This window comes from Diospyros lotus, chromosome 13 (genome assembly GCF_014633365.1).
Source record: "Diospyros lotus cultivar Yz01 chromosome 13, ASM1463336v1, whole genome shotgun sequence".
Taxonomy (NCBI): Eukaryota; Viridiplantae; Streptophyta; class Magnoliopsida; order Ericales; family Ebenaceae; genus Diospyros; species Diospyros lotus.
In genome coordinates this window covers 5,564,129-5,583,496 of record NC_068350.1, presented here as the reverse complement: position 1 = coordinate 5,583,496, position 19,368 = coordinate 5,564,129, and the positions used below count along the sequence as shown (strand labels likewise).

Genomic DNA, 19,368 nt, shown 5'->3' with positions numbered 1-19,368 from the left:
TATTTGGCTATTTTTTGGCGATATCCCCATCTAATTTTTGAATAAATTTCTTATAAATAACTAAATTGATTTTCTTAAAAAAACCAAGTCACATCTAGTTTCAAATTTCAGAAACTGTTTATTTTGTCATGCTGAGGTTCAATAATTGGAAAACAGAACAAACTCTACTCATTGTAATGTAAAAAGAGGATGAGAGTAAATTACAGATTGCATGCACCATAGTCGCAATTAAACTGGGAAAACAAATTACAGGTAACACAAAATTTGTAAGAAATCATGGACATTTTGTCACGCCTTAGAACGAGCATGGGACTGGACTTTTGCATTTGTAAAACATACAACATCAGAGGTCTTCCCCACCTGTAGCGACCCAGGTGGAAAGATCCGGTTCTGGTTTTTGAGATGCCGGGGACGACATTGTCGAGCAGGAAGGGTAGCTTAGGCAAAAGCAAGACCCTTACCGGAGGAAGATATGATGTCAATGCATGGCATTTCTAGGCTGCTACGGCATTTGGAGGGAATACCTTTCGAATGAATTCCAGAAAGCGCTGGGTGTAGAACGTAGGGTCGACTGCAGATATCGATACTGAATCGAATTGAATGGACTTGTATGCATGCTCAATCTTCTTACTTATGTTGTAGTCCTGCAATATGTCGATGATCCCCAGGTACAAGACAACATCATATACTTCATGGAACATCTGTGTCTTTTCTTTCCCAGGGATATGTTCAGCTCTGGCTGGCATGTTTACTCCCAGCTGAATCTGGAGCCTGCTTCGTCAGATAACAAGGAAAAAACTAAAATAAGGATCAATTGAATCTCAAAAGAAAACCAAAATTTGGCAGTTAGAAATTTCTATCTGTATCCTAAACCAATAAATATGCCAAGATTGTCCAGAAATGTTAAACATGGTGTCTTCCAATGCAAGGTTCCTTTCCAAATGATATCCTATTGCAGAATGGTTTTACCTTATCTTTGTAATCATTTTAGCCCATTATTTGTCATTGATCCACATAGTCTAAAAACGTAGTGTTTGGCTAGTTTCATGCCTTACCTACATTGGGTTCAGATGGCTGATTTGTGGAGATGGTGAAAAATGGTATTTATACAGGCTGGCACAGCATTGTGTTAATTGTTGCTTTCTGCTGGTGCTTTTGTGCAGCAGAACAAGAATTTTCTCTTAGTTTGAGGATCCTACCTTGCGGTACCAGGAAGAAGGAGATCCACTTCCTCGTCACCAGTGGCAGATGCAGCTCTCAATCGGCTTCCTCTAATATGAGGACCCACAACAATACTATCATCATCACCTCCACGTGGAACCAAAACAAGGCCTTGAGGGTAGTTGGACATCTCATCCTCCATAGCTTCTGATCGAATCATGCCAACAAAATTTAAAAAATCAGTTTCAAGCCCCAATAGATGATGAAGTTATACTTGTAGCTAGGTGAGAAGGGGGGATCAGGTTGAATTTCTGCAAAAAATCCAATTTCATGTCTCTCTACCCTGGGAGTGCAAAGAAAAAAAAAATTATTTCCATACATTACGTGAAATAAACTTGGCATCTATTACCAAAGACTCAAAAACCATTAACATAACCAGCTGATCAAGACCAGGTATTATTTTCTAGTCCTAAGGAAAAAGTTATCAGTCCTTCAAACTACTAATGGCAACCAGTCAACCAATTTCATGCAGAGGCTTTTCATGAATCCATGTCAAAAGGGCGGATGTTTTACTCATGTCATGCATGTCAAGGTAGGTGTGGTAATATGTGGAGAGTAACAGGCCTAGTGGAAACAGTACATTTACTAAAAAGAAAAGGAAAAGCCACATACAAATACAACTCTCCACCAACCCTTGCAGAGCAGGGAGCCTTAACTCCATTTTAGCATAGCATAGTGCTGTGTGTAAAGTGTACATACATACTAACAGAAACAAAAAAGGCAAACCAACAAAGACCTCCACATAAAGGAGTATTTGCATTTTCACAGTGACCTATAAGAAATTCTTGGGTAATGATTTCTTGTTTATCATTCAAAATTTTTTGTTCATTTAGCTGCAGATTAACATGACAAATCACAGCAGAATAAAGTTTTCTTCCACCTATCTGCACATTATTGGCAGTCCGTATCTGCTAATTTCCTGAGGTCTTCAGGCTTACCTTGTGTTCTTTTTTTTGTTCTATGTGACGTGCAGTCATATAAAGGAAACTGCACTTCAATTTATATTCAGAATATATTTCATTAATGCGTATTACAGTTTGACTTTCTAGGCGGGTTTGGTTTATCTTATTACCATTTAACTTTTATACAGATTCCTGTTTTATTTTTCTGTTTGCTTTTTTTTTTTTTTTTTGAGTTTTGGTTTTTGTTTCTTTCCCTCTTTCTTTTCAACAAACATTCAAGTAGTTCAAACAGTATAATATCCAATTAGCAAAGAAGATCAGTTGTATTTTAAAGCCCACCTTCTTCTGCAACAATTCCCAATCCATCTACTGGTACACTTCTATTGTAAGAGATAAGAGATTGCAGGTGTTGAGGGGCTCGATAATGGACACCCAACAGAAGGCTGTAATCCATTATATGCCGTGCTTCCAAAAATTCACTATCAATTTCAATCTGCCTACACAATAATAGGTTAAATAAATAGAAGATAAAAACAATAAAACATGCATGACAAGAGAAACAAGTTTATCAAATATGTAGTGAACCTATAGCTGTCATTTTTGAGAGTTCAATATGACCAAATGTACAACTACTAATGAAAAAAGATTTCATTGTGGCATTCAGCAATTGACATAAATAGTTGTCCATGGACTGGCAGGTCAGAAATAATACTTTCTCTCTATAATCTTATAATAACATGTAACATGCATAGTTATATTATTTCTGTAATTTGTATAAGACTGTCTGAAACACTTTCATCAATTACAAGTGAAACTACAAATACAAATGCATGTTGACAACCTACAGCAAAGTGCAAAAGTTTTGCAATGTAAATGAATTATCATCTTTTATTCATTTCAAGTAATATTCCTGGAAACTGATGTACAAAGAAAACAGTACTCCAGATTGGAAGAACATTTGGTTTCCTCCAATCACTCAAGATTACTTCTGAAATTGGGGGAATTTGAGTTAAATCCCAGACCTTTTTCCCATTAGTAGTTACTCACAAACATCATTTGAAAGCACTGAACTTCTCAGTTAAAACATAACTGCAAAGAAGGAAAGACAAGAATCTGACATGAAACTGTTCATTTTTTATGTAAAAAAGCTTTCAATAGATGCTGGCCTAGAAAAAGGAGTTAAGTTAATATCTTAATCTCAAGAGATTATTGTCCCAAATCTAAATCAATCTATCTGATGTCAGTACTGCCTCCAACCCGTAACAAGGAAATGACACATATGCAATACTTACTTCAGTAGAGCTTCCCGCCATGAAGGTTCCAAATAAAAGCAGTAATTCAGATCCAGATCTTTGAGTATTGTATTTTCATCAATTTCAAACTTGTCAGCTGAACGCCCTAATGAGGAACCCTTCAAATCAAATCTGCGATGGATCCTTAATTCTGTGCAGAACATATTGCCCATTACCACAAAGCGAAACTGCAGGATGAGAATTAGTTTACAGGAGTTACAAATCCATAATACATTCAGCATTTCATGATCTAGAAATTCTATTAATATGTTGTTGGAAAATGGAACATAAAATTCTACACCCAGTCTACATGTAAGAAGAGAAGACCATGTATCTTCCAGGGAATGAATTCTGATACGTTAAACTTGTTAAAAAGGGGATGACTAGAGCCAAATGTAAATGGATGTCCTACATTCAGAACCACTTGCATTTACTAGAAAGTATTAAAAATGACCCATCAAAGTCATGCCATACTGTACATGGAAGGAATTTATGGAATGAAGGCTATATGAAATTGTAATACCTTTTGGCCACTAGAGGGTTTGATCCTGTGGAGACCAAAAAACTTAGTTATGAGTGTGTTATCGTACGTCCGCACATGATGATGATAGTCCGGAAGCATCCGCAGAAGAACCTGTTAATAAGAACTTTGAATACTTGAATTTCAAGCGCATCTCATAGAATAGAAGACAAAAAAATAGTTCAGTGATTAAACAAAAGTTTCAACCCCATAGAACTGGTGCGAGAGAGATAAGCAATAGCAATAGACTAAAAGCATGTATAAACCACAGGATTGGTAGGAATATACCAAAATATAGAAGAGCAGTAAGAAGTTCCAAAACCTCTTTTAGGCCAAGTTACTTCGATGCAGATTTGAATGCTGAATAGTAGTAACAGAAATAACAAAATCCTAATTTTACATGCAGAACATGTCTAAAAGGCATCATGTCATGTTTTTTTGGCAAAAAAAATTATTATAGTCAAAAGCAAATAATGAAACTTTGAACATTATATAAAAAAATAAATGTGAGAAATCTAGAATGATGTTTGTATATTAAGTCTTCTATATACATTGCTCAAATATTCTTAATATTAAGTATTTTATTTTATTAATAGCTTCTATGCTATTATTACATGTCAATTTTGGTGCAATACTAGTTTAAATTTTTTTTACCCTGACAGTGCATTAAATTAAACTCCAAAATTAATTACTATAACTTAAGCATTGATTAATGTTTCTAAAATTACTCAGATTCAGAAATTAAGTTTTAAGTATTCTTTGGGCGTAAGGAACAAGGATGGCATAGGAGATGCTGCTGAAGTGTTCCTGAAGAGTGGGATCAACAAAAGGCATACTGGGCCAAAATCGACCAGGGGTAAAAGTTTTATTTTATTAGACTGGCTCAAAATTGTCCCAAGTTTTGTGATTTAACTAGAAATGGCTCAAGGATCAATATTTAATATTGTTTCCAATGTTTCAAAAACCAGATCAGGCATCAAACCAGAAACAATCACAGTTCAGTGGTGTCGATCCAAGGTGAATATATTTTTATAAAACAAATAAATATATATTAATTAAATCTATGATATAAAATTAAAAAAAAAAAATCCATCACATAATAATTAACAGATTTAAACATATATCAAATATCATTGTCCTACAATTAGAAAAGGTTTATTCAACAATATTAATATAATTTTATGATGAAAAGAAAATAAAACTCAAGATCAAATATATATTACAAATCAAAATAAAAAAATTTATCCATGTATCAGCAAAATGATAGATGATATTCAAATAGTGGACATTATTTTTTTCCAAATATAAATATTAAAAAAATAGAAAATTAAAAACAGAAAAACACCAAGGCAGGTTCAGCCAGCCGGTTTAACCAGCCTGATTCAGCCACCAGCTTATCAGAGAATCAGCCAGTTCTTTCTTTTAACTGGTTTTTATTCATGAACCGTACAGTTCCGTGGACTGGTTGCTGGTTGAACCAGTGGGACCAATCAGTCCAGTCTGGTTCTAACAACATTGATAGTTTCCTTGACCTGATCCAAATTCCATCATCTTGATCTCTAAGGGATTTTGCCATTTTTTTGTAACTTTTGTTTGTGTTATAACTTGGTGATGAGAAATTAGAATTTTTAAATTTTAATGGTTGTTATTAGGATTTAGGTTTGATTTGAAATTTGGAATTCATTTTTAATATTTTTATGGCTGTTGTTAGGATAATTATAGCTAGGATAACTATGATCGGATATTTAGTTATTTATCTCATTTTATTTAGATTTTAAATTGTTAAGACTTTATCTTAGCTTTATCTTTTATTTACTTTGTTAAGATAAGTGTAACTCTTGGTTAGGACTTCACCTTCTTCTCCTCCTAAAGTCTTCTGTTTCTCCTTCAATCTTCTGCTAGTTTCTTTGTTGTACCGCATCACTTGTTCCATAAGTCTCATTTTACCAAACTTTTTGTAGGATGGTCCTTAAAAGATTCTAGCACCCAAATTTGACCTTAACTCAAATTTTCTATTTTCTGATTTTTTTAGCATTTGCTATTTTATTAGGATAAGGATTTTATTAACTAAAAATGTCTGTAACCCATCAAAAGGCCTCATCTTAGAATTAATAGAACTACTCAATTTCAGAAATTTAGTATCTTCTAATCAATTTATGTCAGCTAATCTGGTACCCCCTAAGCTAGGTCACATCTAGCCTCGGCCTACCAACATGCTGCATCAAAGGAGTGCATCAATTCGGATTTTATCATATTCTGACTCTTTAGGGAAAAAATATCTATAACTCCCCCTGCAGTAGGACTCTGGTTGACGCGGAACAGCAGAGATTGAAGAAAATTGAAGAGAAAAAAAGCCAAGTAGAAGTTTGAGAAGAAGCAAGAACCGAGAAAAGAGGAGAGAGCAATCAGGGAGATAAAATTACCAACTGTATTCAAATCAGCAAAAGTTATCTCTAATTACATCATAAGCCTATGCATTGGCTGAAATCTCAACTAAAACATAATTACCCTAACAATAAATATAAGATAAAATCTAAATCTAAATAAAATAAGGTAAATAATCTAAAATCTAAATCTAAATAAAATACGATAAATAACTATAACATCCTATCATAGTTACCCTAGCCGTAATTATCCTAACAAAATAAATAAAGTAATAAAAATATAAATTCAAATCAAACCTAAAAACATTAAAATTTAACGATCCTAATTTCCCATCACTAGCATTGGAAACTAACTAGGTGATATATCATGATTTTTAATCATCCACCTATAGGCACCAGGTAAGCTTAAGGCCTGGCCTTTTAGGCATGATTAGACATGCAAATTAAGCCTACAAAAGGCCAACACCAGAAACTTTATGGGTGGTAATGGATTTTGAGTTTGATTGAACTATGGAAACGCTTCTCTGCAGAATCTCTCTCTATATATATGTATACACGCCTTATTCTATCCAGAAGTCAACTTGGACTTTTCCTCTTAACTCTTTCCCATTTCCCCTCTTAGGCTCTTATTTTGTTGATTTCTTCCTCCTGCCCCTATCATTTCTTGTGTTGGAAACAAAGCTTTACAGTAATCTTTAATGACCAACAATGAGTATCTATTGCAATAACATGATATGTAAGGATATGTTAGTGCAAAAGTAATTACTGAAACATTATGATTATCACCTGCCGGAGAAGGGAAGATCAAAGAATAATAATAATAATAATAATAATAATAATAATAATAATACAATAATGTTAAATATGCAGGGTGCAACTAGAGAACACACACCTTTACTTCAGATTTTCTGAGTGTCTTAATCATAAAACGATCATCCTGCGACGAGAAAAAGATGCTACCGCTTTTTCCTGGAGATGATAGTTCCCTAAGAGCATCATTGCCACAAATGGACATCATGTAATCAGCAGCATCAATCTTGAACAACTCCCTTAAATTCCTACAAACAGGATTGAATAAACCACTGGAGCTTTCAGATAATGTAAAAATTGAAATGTTCAAAATAAATCAAAACTGAAATCAGAAAAACTTCACGTGATCATCAATTTGTAAGAATAATCACAACCTTGAGGGCATGTGAAGGAGAGAGACGCACTCTCAAGAAACAAAAAAATAAAAAAAAGGGGGAAATATGGGCAAGTATATAAGGGAAAAAAGTGCATATAGTGTCACTGGGTTATCAAATGGAATTAAGAACAACACAATGCAAAGCACAGCTTGTATAGCTGTGGTTCCATTTAGTTTCGTGCTAATAAACTTCAAGCTGAAGATAAATACATATTCCAACTAGAAGTAGATCTCAACGAATATAAAGTCCTTTCTACAACAAAGTGCCATTAAGCTCGGGACGGCTAATAAACTGCCATATTTCAGCACATAAAAACAACTAAACACGAATATATCCACAAATCAGGAGGATACCAGAAAAGGAAAGTAAGACATCTGATACTTCCCGGACTTGAGAAAATGCTGGATTAATGCTAGTATCTAGGATTTATAGTGGCAGAGGCTTAACAAGTGCTAGCCGGAAGACTCAGAATGCAAACTTCAATTCTTCAAATCCCAAACAGTGTGAAGAAGCCCTTGCCTCTGATCCAAATTTCCCCATGAAAGTACCCAGTCCCCATTCTGTTTGAAGTTGAGAGGCTTCTTTATAATACCAACCAAAAATGTGCATATCCAACCCCCCCCCCCCCCCCCCCCCCCCCCCCTTCGGGAGGGGGAAGGGAAGCAACACTCATAGACCCCGAAATGTAAATAAGCCCAAGACCCCAAAATTCCCATCTTATATTTCACTGCACAAGACCAGGTCCTAAGCCCAACATGGAAAACAAACCGCTCCTAGCCTTCAACAAGAATATATCAAAAGAGAAAATTATATATAGTAATACATCAAAAGAGAAACTTATAATTACCATGTATACAATGCAGATCTGTACCATAAAGGCCCAATCTGCTTCATAATATTGTAATTAAAGACTTCATGTAGGTGTAAATGTTCTATATAGGCACCTATACATTAATCAAAGAATACCTTTCTTGCAATTTCTCCTACGATAAAGGGAGTCAGCCACCAACCTGAAAACCATCGGACAATAATCTTTCCACTTAAAATCTTCTGACTGATGAGGTGGTGTCAATTGGGATCCTTCTTTAGGGAAATTCATCCAAAAGCTTGCACGTGGGCCAAAATCTGAAGCCCGCACTTCTCGCCTTTGTATGGGTGTAATTTTTCCCACAGTATATCTGACCATCATCCAATGCATGCTCAGTATCCATAAATTCACTGTAATATGAGTTTGATTCAAAATGTTTATATTTTCCTGGTAAATAGATATTTCAAGCAATCTTTACAGCAATGAAGCAAAGAAAATCATGCTCCAAGTCATAAACAACTACAAACAAAATATGCAATATTTGACAATCACCAGGAAGAAAATTGAAATGAAATGCTTGCGATAGAGCAGCAATAAACCTTTTACAATTCTTATCATAAGACAACATTGAAACTGTTGGTTCATTCTCATAGTGTCACGATAAGATCTTCAAATAGGTCCTTCACGGTTACCTCCATAAGTGGTAAATTGATCAATGCTTCGGTATTATAGATATTAAAGAAGAGGTAGAACCTCATTTTGATATACTCCTAATATAGGAAATGGCATCCATTGATAAATGGTTATACAATGGCAGTCGTTCAACAACTTTCTATACCTGTCTTTTTTTTCCATGTTTGTCTTCTTTCTCTCTATTTCCTGTACACCTGATTTGGGTATCAGAAGATTAAAAAACTTAATGCAATGCAGAAATATATCCCTATAGTGCAGGGACCAACAATGACCTGTTCAGAGACTACATGGTCTTGGTTCATTTGACATGATCACAAGACAAGCTTCATTCCACAAAGAAGACTTTGTTTTCAAGGCAAGAAAACTCTTCTTCCCTTCTCTTTCTCAAGGCTTGTCTTGTAAAATATCCCCAGAATTGAGAGAATTGATCCATCAGAGGTCCATGAGGTTCAGCCAAATCCAAGTATATATATAAACTTATATCCCCTGCTTTATTGATCCCATGAACTGATCCTGACTCAACTGACTACTGCATCTTAATCCATGTCATGTTGTACTCTTCCTGGGTGCTGTCATGCTTCAGTTCAGGCAGAAAGATATCCTGTATCATCCTTGGCCTGCGAAGCAGGGCTCTTAAAACTACTTTAAGCACAAAAATCCAGAAGTGCACACATAGGAACTAGATGTGAAGATAACATTCAAATAGGTTGTGTCAAAATGAAATATAATTATTCAAATAACAACACAAAAACCAATGCACTCAACAATTTGGTGGTGATGCCAAAAGAGACAACAGTTATGCTCAAAATAATAACAACTAGTGTAAGATAAAAAAACAAACAAACAAAAAATAGATAAAAAGTGGAATATTATGGTTTCAACTGAGGAACATAGCATTAGTTGAGAGACAAAGCATACCTGATACCAAGCTGCAAACTAAGCATTAAATCATAACTCCTGTGACCCTTAATAATTGTTTCACCAGGCCTCTTCACATCCTTTGCAAGCTTCTTCTGACGCCTTTTTGCTCTTTTGGACGATGACAAACTATTGCTTAAAACAAGCTCACTAATTAAAACACCTTGCATATATTCTCGTTCGAGAATAGGGGCATATTTGGTAGACTCATTTTCTTCGCCTTCAGAAACTGTCTCAGATAAACCCATTGACAAATCATGTCCTATTACTTTTTCAATAGATACCTCCATACTCCAGCGTCTTCCTAATGAAACATTAGTGGTGCGAGACTGCTCCAAATTCACTAGGTTTCCCTTGGAAAATTTATCAGATGAACTACGTCGAGATCTGTAGTTCCCACCAACCTTGACATCTCCCAAATCAACTGAAGAAGCATGATGAATATGTGAAACTTGATTCTGCTTTCTTAAATCTGGAAGCAGCCCTCGTTTTCTCAGGGCATTAAGGTAAACCTCTTGTACAGAACCAAGCCTACTGCCTCTTGGATAAAAGGCTCCTTTTCCATCTTTCAACCCCCTCGTCCAAGTTCCAACATAGCAGCCACCATCACTCCATGTATAGACTCCAAATCCATGCATCATGCCATTTAACCAACTTCCTTCATATGTGTCCCCATTTTTCCAAGTAAGAGTACCTTTGCTTGACATTTCCCCCCCTTTCATATTACCTAGATAAACATTTCCATTAGCCCAGGTATACTTACCAGGACCTTCTGGGGTACCCTGAATCCAAGCTCCTTCAAATATATCTCCACTAGGATAAACTTGATATCCAAGCCCATGTTTAAGACTCAACCTCCAGCGACCCTTATATGTCATATTATCAGGCCTAATGTATGTCCCTGTCCCCTGCATATAACCACCTGAAAATTCACCCTCATAAACTGCTCCAGTAGGCCATTGAAGTTTGCCATATCCATGCCTCATCCCTCGTCTCCACTCACCCTCATATTTGCAACCATCCGACCAAACATACTTTCCTGAACCCTCAGGCACATTGCCAAGAAGGGACCCTGAATAAGATTCCCCATTAGGTAGTATGAGCTCTCCAACTCTAAAGCTGGCAGTTTCAGAAGAATTACAAGAAACTTCCCCATTTGTCAATACATCTGGGTGTTCTCTTTCATGAAAGGAGATGGCATCAAGAGACCTTGTCCTGTCTGACAAAGACAGTGCCCCCACATCACCAACAACGGCCACAGGGCCTGACATGCATAATGCTGAAAGGTCTCAGTATCGTGAAAGAAAGCAACTCTCCAGACCTTTATTGTGAGCTATAGAACCCACAGGATGCTGCAGAAATTTCTAAATGGCATGTTTCTTCTACACAGGAGTTCCTTGTTCTTTGACCCATTTGGAAGAGAATGAGATCCTTCTAATACCCCAGAAACACAAATGGACACGTGCATGAACAAGTTCTTAGATTCAGTTACACCTCCTTGCTCCTTTTCTGAATGAAACAAACATAATTCCAAAGTTACAGGATGAGTTGTGAGTACCAATGAAAAATAATGGGTGTTCCAGAAAACAAAAGCCTGTCAAAACCCAAGTCGTGTATTCCTTGAATTTCACACTTTTTAACTAACAGTACAGATGTGACTAGAAATTTATCTAAAACAATTTAACAAATTCACACTAACTACAGAGCAAAGACATGAGTAATGACAATTAGTTACAAGAGAAAGCCATGTATTGTGCAACAGACCATAGCCAGAATTACATTTATATTGTCAGCAGTTACTGAAGATCTAACAAAATATAAAAAATAAATCAACAGGATCAATTGAGTTAATAAAATCTCACACCGGAAATATTCATACAAAAATTTTCCATTTCTAGTTGTTGATAGAAAGAATTTCTATATTTTGCAATGGAACGTTCAAGTGTTATATACCACTTCTACACTTCATAATCTCTTACTCAAAAAGACTGGAGGTGTAGAACATTAATCAAGTGATAAACAGCAAAAGAATAGCACTGACTTTTGTCCTTGTTGACATGGTTTATTTACAAACAAGATAGGAGATCAGAATATCATCAACCTAGTGGTGCTGACTAGTACCAGACCGTGTCAACCTCATCCAACATAGGACCATCACTTGTGGCACAGTTAATTCCATGACCACAATCCATTAATCAAAAAATGAACATTTAAACAAATTATTGGAAAATATTTCTAGCCTCAGTATTTTTTTCAAGTCAAGTTTGGAAGTATGCAGTTTTTAGAATGTGGCTGGAGATGACCTGTACTTTTTGCACCACTAAATTTTACATCAGCTAATCTAATGTAGAAAAATTTTAAGTAACATCTTAATAAAAAAAATATATTAAAAATTTAATGGAAATTACTCATTGAGCTTTGAACTGATCACCATTTCTCATTATCTAAAATAACAAAAGAAAAATCTGATCACTAGTTCCAGAGCATTTACAAAATAAAGATGGGTGATTATTTTGGAATGAAGCAAACAATATTACAAGAAATGATATCAAAATACATCCAAACCTGTCTAATAACTTGATGCCCTTCACCTCGTGAAATGACTATTAAGCTCTGGATAATTAATATAAGTATAATTCTGAGATGCAAAACTGGATATTTTATAGGTTTAGTAATCTGCCTTCTCATGTGGCAGGCCACGGCACTGCCATATCAGCACAGGCACAGTGCTGAATCCTGTGCCTCCGGCTTATGAAATGAACTTTGATCAGTAAGACAAAACCACTAGTCTTGACATTTCCACCATTATCAAGTATGATAGCTGATTCCAATGTGCATGAACCCATGACTCAAAAACTCTCCAAAAGGTGCTCATAGTCATAGCTTGGGACGTTGGCAACCGTGACTCTGAACAGTCCCCTCCACTCACAATTATTATTTAAGACATCCTACCGGCATAATCAAGTGAATGGCTGGACAAGCATATCTCCAACTATGTATCATCTCCCCCTCCAACTACACCCTAAAGCTTCCATGCTAGTCAAGGTTGGGACTAAGGCCTGGGCTCATTCACAGTTGGCTTGCTTCTGAGTGCTATCCTGTGTTCAATATTTCCCTTAGGTTATCAATCAAGGAAACACCCCCCACCCCCATGAAAAAATATAAAATAAATGAAAAGTAGCAAGTCTCTGAAATCAGTTTTTAGGTATGACAGGAACACAGATAGTGATGAATACAAAACATAAACCTTATCGGGAATATGAAATCAGATAGAAGTGACTATATGATGCAAGGCCCTTAAATAACAAGAATTTGAAGCATTAATAGCCCATCAGGACTCAGAGCTCCACCGCTACTTGTGAGTTGGGTACGACTCTAGCCTCCTCCTTCTCCAACAAAAACAAGAGTACATAAAATTCTAAAAAAATAAAAAATCAAGCAAACTAAGTAGTGTTCCTTCTTGGCCAATGCATTTACACGAAAACGTGTATCAGAACAATCTGGCATCTTTTTTATAAGATAATTTGATATGTACTTGAATACTAAAAATACCAAGACAGCCTTCAAACAAAATTTGAGGAATTGGAGGCAGGGTAAGGTATAACAATTTTGCCAACGGCTATCAAGTTAAGGGATTTTATTTGGCAAGAAAGCTTTTATACTCCGAGCTATATATTTTGTAACAAAACTCACTAGATATCCTACATAGAACTAGCATTATTTTACAGTTACATAAAAGGATTACAACAGTATGCACACATGCATAGTAGTCTGCAACACCTCCAACTCTCCATGTGTGAAATTTCTGACTAGTGCTTGTTGAAGAGAGAGCATTTTGCAGATTTGACTTCATAATATATTAGGAAAAAGCATGTCGGGGAAAAGTGACTAGCAGTTAGGATCCCAATTTGGCTTTAAGAGCAAAACCGTCCACCACTTACTGACAATGAAAACTGTGAAGTGAAATGGAAATTATGGAAGTGCCATAATCTGCCCTTCAGCTCCTAATAGAAAGAAAACCAATGACAGGCATGTAATTGCAATCTACCTTGTCTGAATACGGCTTTGGATGCCAGGGCAGGTCTCTAACCCATATAATTTTTATGTTCAATGACTTTTTCTATTATTTAATATAGGAATTATTCTAGTTTTTTGATGCATAGAATAGGAGTTTTACTCATAGTTCCATAGAAAACTCATCTAATTAATATATTCATCTAGTGCATGTCTACTTAACCATGTCGGACACATATCTCATACTCTATCCCAAGTGTAAGTGTGAATAACAAGTACTTAGGGTACTTATACATTTAGAAAAATTCATATAAGACCCCAAAGATATACAAGTTAAGAAATTCGTTTTCTTTATGTATGATTCCATAAATTTCAGAACCAAACAATATCCATGCGGATCAACTTCAACCACAACTTGCTAAGCTGAGTTTAAATCTTCCAATCTGCTAACAGATATTTCCCAGAAACAAATACGAAATAGCCAATTAAGTATACCAGAATTACCATAGTTTCCAAATTTTTAATCTCTCTCTCTACTCCGAACTGCACCAACCGAACAGCAGCTAGTTTAATTCATCTCAAATAACAACATCATCAGCTGTTTCTTTTGTTTCAATCTCTTCCAAAAACATCAATGTCCCAAACTGTCTCACCACAACCATTGAGTTTCAAATTCTATTCTATTTTTCCTCGCTCACCAACCATCAGAAGCCAAAAAATTCACACCAATGAACCTCGTAAGAAAATTTTCCTCCTGATTTTAAATTTTAAAATCTCCTGATCAGACAACATCAGGAATCCGGAAATTAGAAGGAACAAAAAAAGATTTATCACAAGAATTCCCTATAACAAATAAAAAAACAAATAGTTACAGAATTTAACACTAAAACGAAGAACAACTGAATCACCGGATACTAATTCAACATACGCACACATAACAGACACACACACACACATATATATATATATGCAGATGAATGCTACAGAGAGAGATAGTACCTTGAATGAGGAGAGAGGAAGAGGCAGAGAGAGAGAGAGAGAGAGGGAAAGAAAGAAGAGGTTACTTGGCAGATTTGCAGGGCGGTATATGGACTTGGAATCAGTTCTTTCTCCAGCGAAAATGGATTGCTGAGTCACAGCAGTGGCCAGAAAATAAAACGTAAATATCAATATTATGTGTGAATGTGACCATACACCACCATATATATTACAGACATGTGGAAAGACATATATACCCTCACAGGTCAAATTAAAAGATTGTGGTGTCAAACACACCAAACCTAACCCCAACAATCCTCAAACCTGCCCAGCGACCTGCCACATTGGTAAAACACTTACAATTTTATATACGATGTATAGGAGTTTGAATAGGTGTGGCGATTTTAAAAATAAAATTATTATTATAAAATTATATTTAATTAAAAGATAATAATATGATTAAAAGATATGTTCCGCATAAATTGCATTGAATATCTAATTTTGAGTATACATAAACTCTGATCGCATCCAGATTTATTTGAGAGGTACATTAAGAGAGAAGGTCATTCACCTCTTGAGAATTAGTCAGACAAAATTAAGACACGCAAAGTGAATAAAAAAGAAAAAACAATCCTCAACCCTCATTATAATAATTTTATTCATTAATTTAACGAAGGAGAAGATAAAACGTCGCTTTTGAATCCTCTGCGTCTCGCGTTCTGCACCCGGTGGGACAACCGTGCTGGTTTGACATTCCTAAGTGCTGATTAGGACGCCGGGCCCACCACTTCAAGGACGGAAATAACTATGAATAGAATAAAATAAAATAAATGACTTATTAATTATTAGTTTTATTACAAAAATAAAAACTGACTTATTAATTGTGAATGCGGTTAAGGTTTATGGGATGTTGACATGTTCCATAAAATCCAAGGAAACTATGATAATGTTTTTTAATTATTAGAATGCGACGGACGGCTACGTTGTTTTTATTACAAAATTTTGTTTTAAATTTCTAAACCAGCTTAGTGGTTTTGGCTCTTATTATAAATAATAATAATAATTAATACTGGCGGCTTGTTCCGGATGATTATAACTTTTAAACTATTTTGTTTTTAATGATTTATATGGCATGATGATTAGCTATTGATGAGCGAAGTCGTTTTCTTCGTAAAGTTTATGCGTATTTGTCCATTGGCTATGCAAATGTTTAATTTGTGCAATTGTAGTGGAGCATTGCCAATGGGTGCCTATCACTACTGTGTTGCGCGTGCGTATATAGCCACTGTTAAACTAACCTTAATGTTCGTGAATATCTGTCTATGTTTAGTGGTGATAATATGTCGTTTATTTATCTTTTATATATTTATTGAATAAATATTTAAGTGTATCTTATATTTATTATCGATTTTTTTAATTTATTTTAATTTTAAATAACCCTTGGAACTTGTAAGTTGTCCTCAACAAAATATAATAATAATAATAATAAAAGTAAGGCAATGCATGGTGTAGTTTTACACGATAAGATTAGTTGGTTTAATTAACAAATCCAAGTTGCTATCAAGTCCTAACAAAATATATAAAGTTTATCGTATATCCTATACAGGACCGGCTTAAGAGTTAGAGGGACTCTAGACAGCCAGCAATAGGCAATAGTGGCATAATCGATTATATATAACAATTACAGCGTATATAATTGATTGTATATATATCTATCGCCATCATGCGCGAGTACTGAGTAATGTCACCATCGCCTAATCAGTGATCACACGTTCGTCGTCTTTTGCTCTTGGTCTCTTTCCTTTTGTCAATGACTCATCTCTTGGTCTCGCGACTCCCATCAAGGTTTGCCATCTCCTTTCGTCCGCTATCTCTTTCCGTCAGGTGTTCATGGTCTCCTTGGTTTACTCCTACCATGATCTCCTTGTTTCTCAATCTCTCTGACTTTATTTCAATAGAGTAAACTTGAATTAACTTTTTGTTATCTTATTTTTTAAAATAAATAAATAAATATAAAAATATAATCGAAATATAAAAAAAATAAAAATATAAAGATAAAAATATAAATTTAGCCGTTATTGGCCAAACAACATTAAAGGTGTGTTTGATTGCATTACCTAGAATTTAATTATAGATAATATTGTCTAGAAAACAAAAACCATCTCACCCCTTGGAAAATGAATTTCATGGAAAGAACCTTTAAATGATTGTACCATACATATTTTTTCATGAAAAAATTAAGCGTGTTTGATTGTTTTTCATAAAAAATGTATAATAATTACATATTTTTCATAAAAAATATGTGTAATCAAACACACCCTAAGAGTATCAAATAATATAATATTTTTATCTATATATTAAAGATACTTTTTTAACAACTCATCACACGGTGTAAAAAGGCATATACTGTTGTATTAAGGCTCTTTTGATTTAAAACTTTGTCTAAAAATATAAAAATTAAACTTTAATTATAAAGCTTGATTAATAAAAATAAATAAATTCTTATGCATGCATGTAATGTCAACCACCACTTTATCCATAGCATTCTTTGAGGCTTTTTCCAGCATCAGAATCATATCAAAATCAAGTGGTGGATGAATTGACAAGAACTCTATCGTTGAGATGTACTGCCATTGTATTGGTCGGCATCATACTCCAAAAGCTGTGGCTGCGAATCATTTGTTTAGGACAGGGAACCCACTCTCCTGTCCCATGACACAGTACTTCTGAACTTTGTTTATTTAATACAAAATGTTGAATAATTAATAAATTAGACATATAATACAAAATATATATTAATACAAAATTGTCACACCAAATAAATATTATTCTGTAAATGACATTTTTATATGAAAATAAAAGATTATAAAATAAGTCGGTGGCCAGTGACAAAAGAGAGTTGGCAGTTGGCACCAAATTAAAGTTCCCACTTCTTTTTGTTTGTTTGGCTAAGCAAAGGTTCCACTTCCAATTATGTCATATGATTGTGGTTTTGAAGCGACGTATAAAGGAGACCCCCACTCCCAATTATAATTATAGCATCTAGTAAATTATAATTTTCTTAGGATTATATTTTTAACCTTTTAATTATTTTTATTTTTACTTATATAACTTTTACATAATTTTTAACCCTTTTCATAAACTTTTTATTTTATTGTCTGATATAAGAATCTCTTTTTTTATAACCAAATCATTTTATAGTTAGTATGGTTGTGAGAAAAGTATTTATTTTTTCTTGTAAGTTATATTTTTTTAATAAATTACACTCAAACTCTTAAGTGATTTGGCTCATTTATAGGAAAAATTTCTATGGTTTAAAGATAACTTTCGGTCTATGTGATTTATATATGTTTGTTTACTTAGACATCCCATTCCATTAGTGACACTATTGATTGGACTATAATTAAGTTAAAAAAGTTGATTAAATACTAATTAATTATAATTTAACTAAAATCAAAGTAAAAAACTAATAAAACAAATGTTGTCATAGACCATTGTCAACAACAACAATGGGCTCTAGCTGGCCGAGATTGTCAAAATGGATTCTCATAACCCATTGAAAATGGATGATGAATACTGATTATGGCACGTTGATGATGGTAAATGATCTCCATATAGTCTTGGATGGCTATAGCATTCAAGTCTTGGAGAAGCTTTCTCATTCAAAGTACTCAACCACACCATCATCATCTTTAACCTTTTGTGCGAGATTGGGATGTAGTTGACGATGATGCGATGAATAGGTGTAGTCGACGGTCGAGTTTTGAAAAGAAGAAAGAGAAAAATAAAAAATTGCTATGAGTGTGTGAGATTCAGACGCTCAAGTTAGAGAGGCTGTATTTTGCATTTTTAAATTTTGGTCTTATTTTGGTTAAAAATACTTAAAATAATTTTTTATTATTTTAAGTTTTTTTATATTTTTTTAGTTTTAAAAATATGAAAATAAACACATTTTTACTGTTTTGAAAAATTAAAGTAGTTCGAAAACAATAAAGAAAACATATATAATCCAAACGATAATAACTTGAATGTAATTTACCTTCTTTTTTTTTTTTTGTAAATAAAAGTGCTTATGTGTGCGTTTTGTGATATTTGACCACAAAAAAAACACAATATATAATAGAAATTTTACAATAAGAATGAGGAACGAGTTGTGTAATCAAGTGAGAAGAGGAAGAGATATCGTGCACGCCTTTGAAGGGAAACAAAGTGTCGGTAAAATATTATCCTTTAATTCATTATCAAAGCTAAAACAAATTATATATTCCAACGACACACATGTGCATTTGTCAGGCTAAAGTATTAAACGAATGTAATCGATTGTCACCGTCCAACGCTAGCTAGCTCCACTCCACTTCCCTTTCCAACTTGCCCAAAAGCTGTCTCAGCTGGCGGCCGCCGGCCACCCCACCGCAACCTACTGTATATGACATAGGATGCGGTAAATGCGT

General features: G+C 34.5%; 1 protein-coding gene across 3 annotated transcripts; it reads right to left on the bottom strand.

The window, feature by feature from the left end:
- Positions 1–145: 145 nt before the first annotated feature.
- LOC127788574 (phosphatidylinositol 4-phosphate 5-kinase 9-like) lies at positions 146–15,167 on the bottom strand. 3 transcript variants are annotated; one of them, XM_052317030.1, is made up of 9 exons: positions 15,004–15,167; positions 9,926–11,434; positions 8,517–8,684; positions 7,212–7,377; positions 3,939–4,049; positions 3,416–3,603; positions 2,463–2,620; positions 1,200–1,368; positions 146–771 (listed from the first exon to the last, which is right to left on the bottom strand). In XM_052317030.1, the coding sequence occupies exons 2-9, from the start codon at positions 11,194–11,196 to the stop codon at positions 495–497; spliced, it is 2,508 nt and encodes an 835-aa protein (XP_052172990.1). In that variant the 5' UTR covers positions 11,197–11,434; positions 15,004–15,167; the 3' UTR covers positions 146–494. The 3 variants fall into 3 exon arrangements, with proteins under 3 accessions (XP_052172990.1, XP_052172989.1, XP_052172991.1); XM_052317029.1 differs by having other exon boundaries at positions 14,939–15,105; XM_052317031.1 differs by lacking the exon at positions 15,004–15,167 and adding an exon at positions 14,444–14,876.
- Positions 15,168–19,368: the final 4,201 nt, after the last annotated feature.

Coding starts and splice junctions, on each gene's coding strand:
- LOC127788574 (XM_052317030.1), bottom strand. CDS start 11,196: ATGTCAGGCCCTGTGGCCGTTGTTGGTGATGTGGGGGCACTGTCTTTG. Junction 8,685..9,925: donor AGTTTGCAGCTTGGTATCAG/GTATGCTTTGTC, acceptor GATGATGGTCAG/ATATACTGTGGGAAAAATTA. Junction 7,378..8,516: donor TATTGTCCGATGGTTTTCAG/GTTGGTGGCTGA, acceptor TCCTGTTTGTAG/GAATTTAAGGGAGTTGTTCA.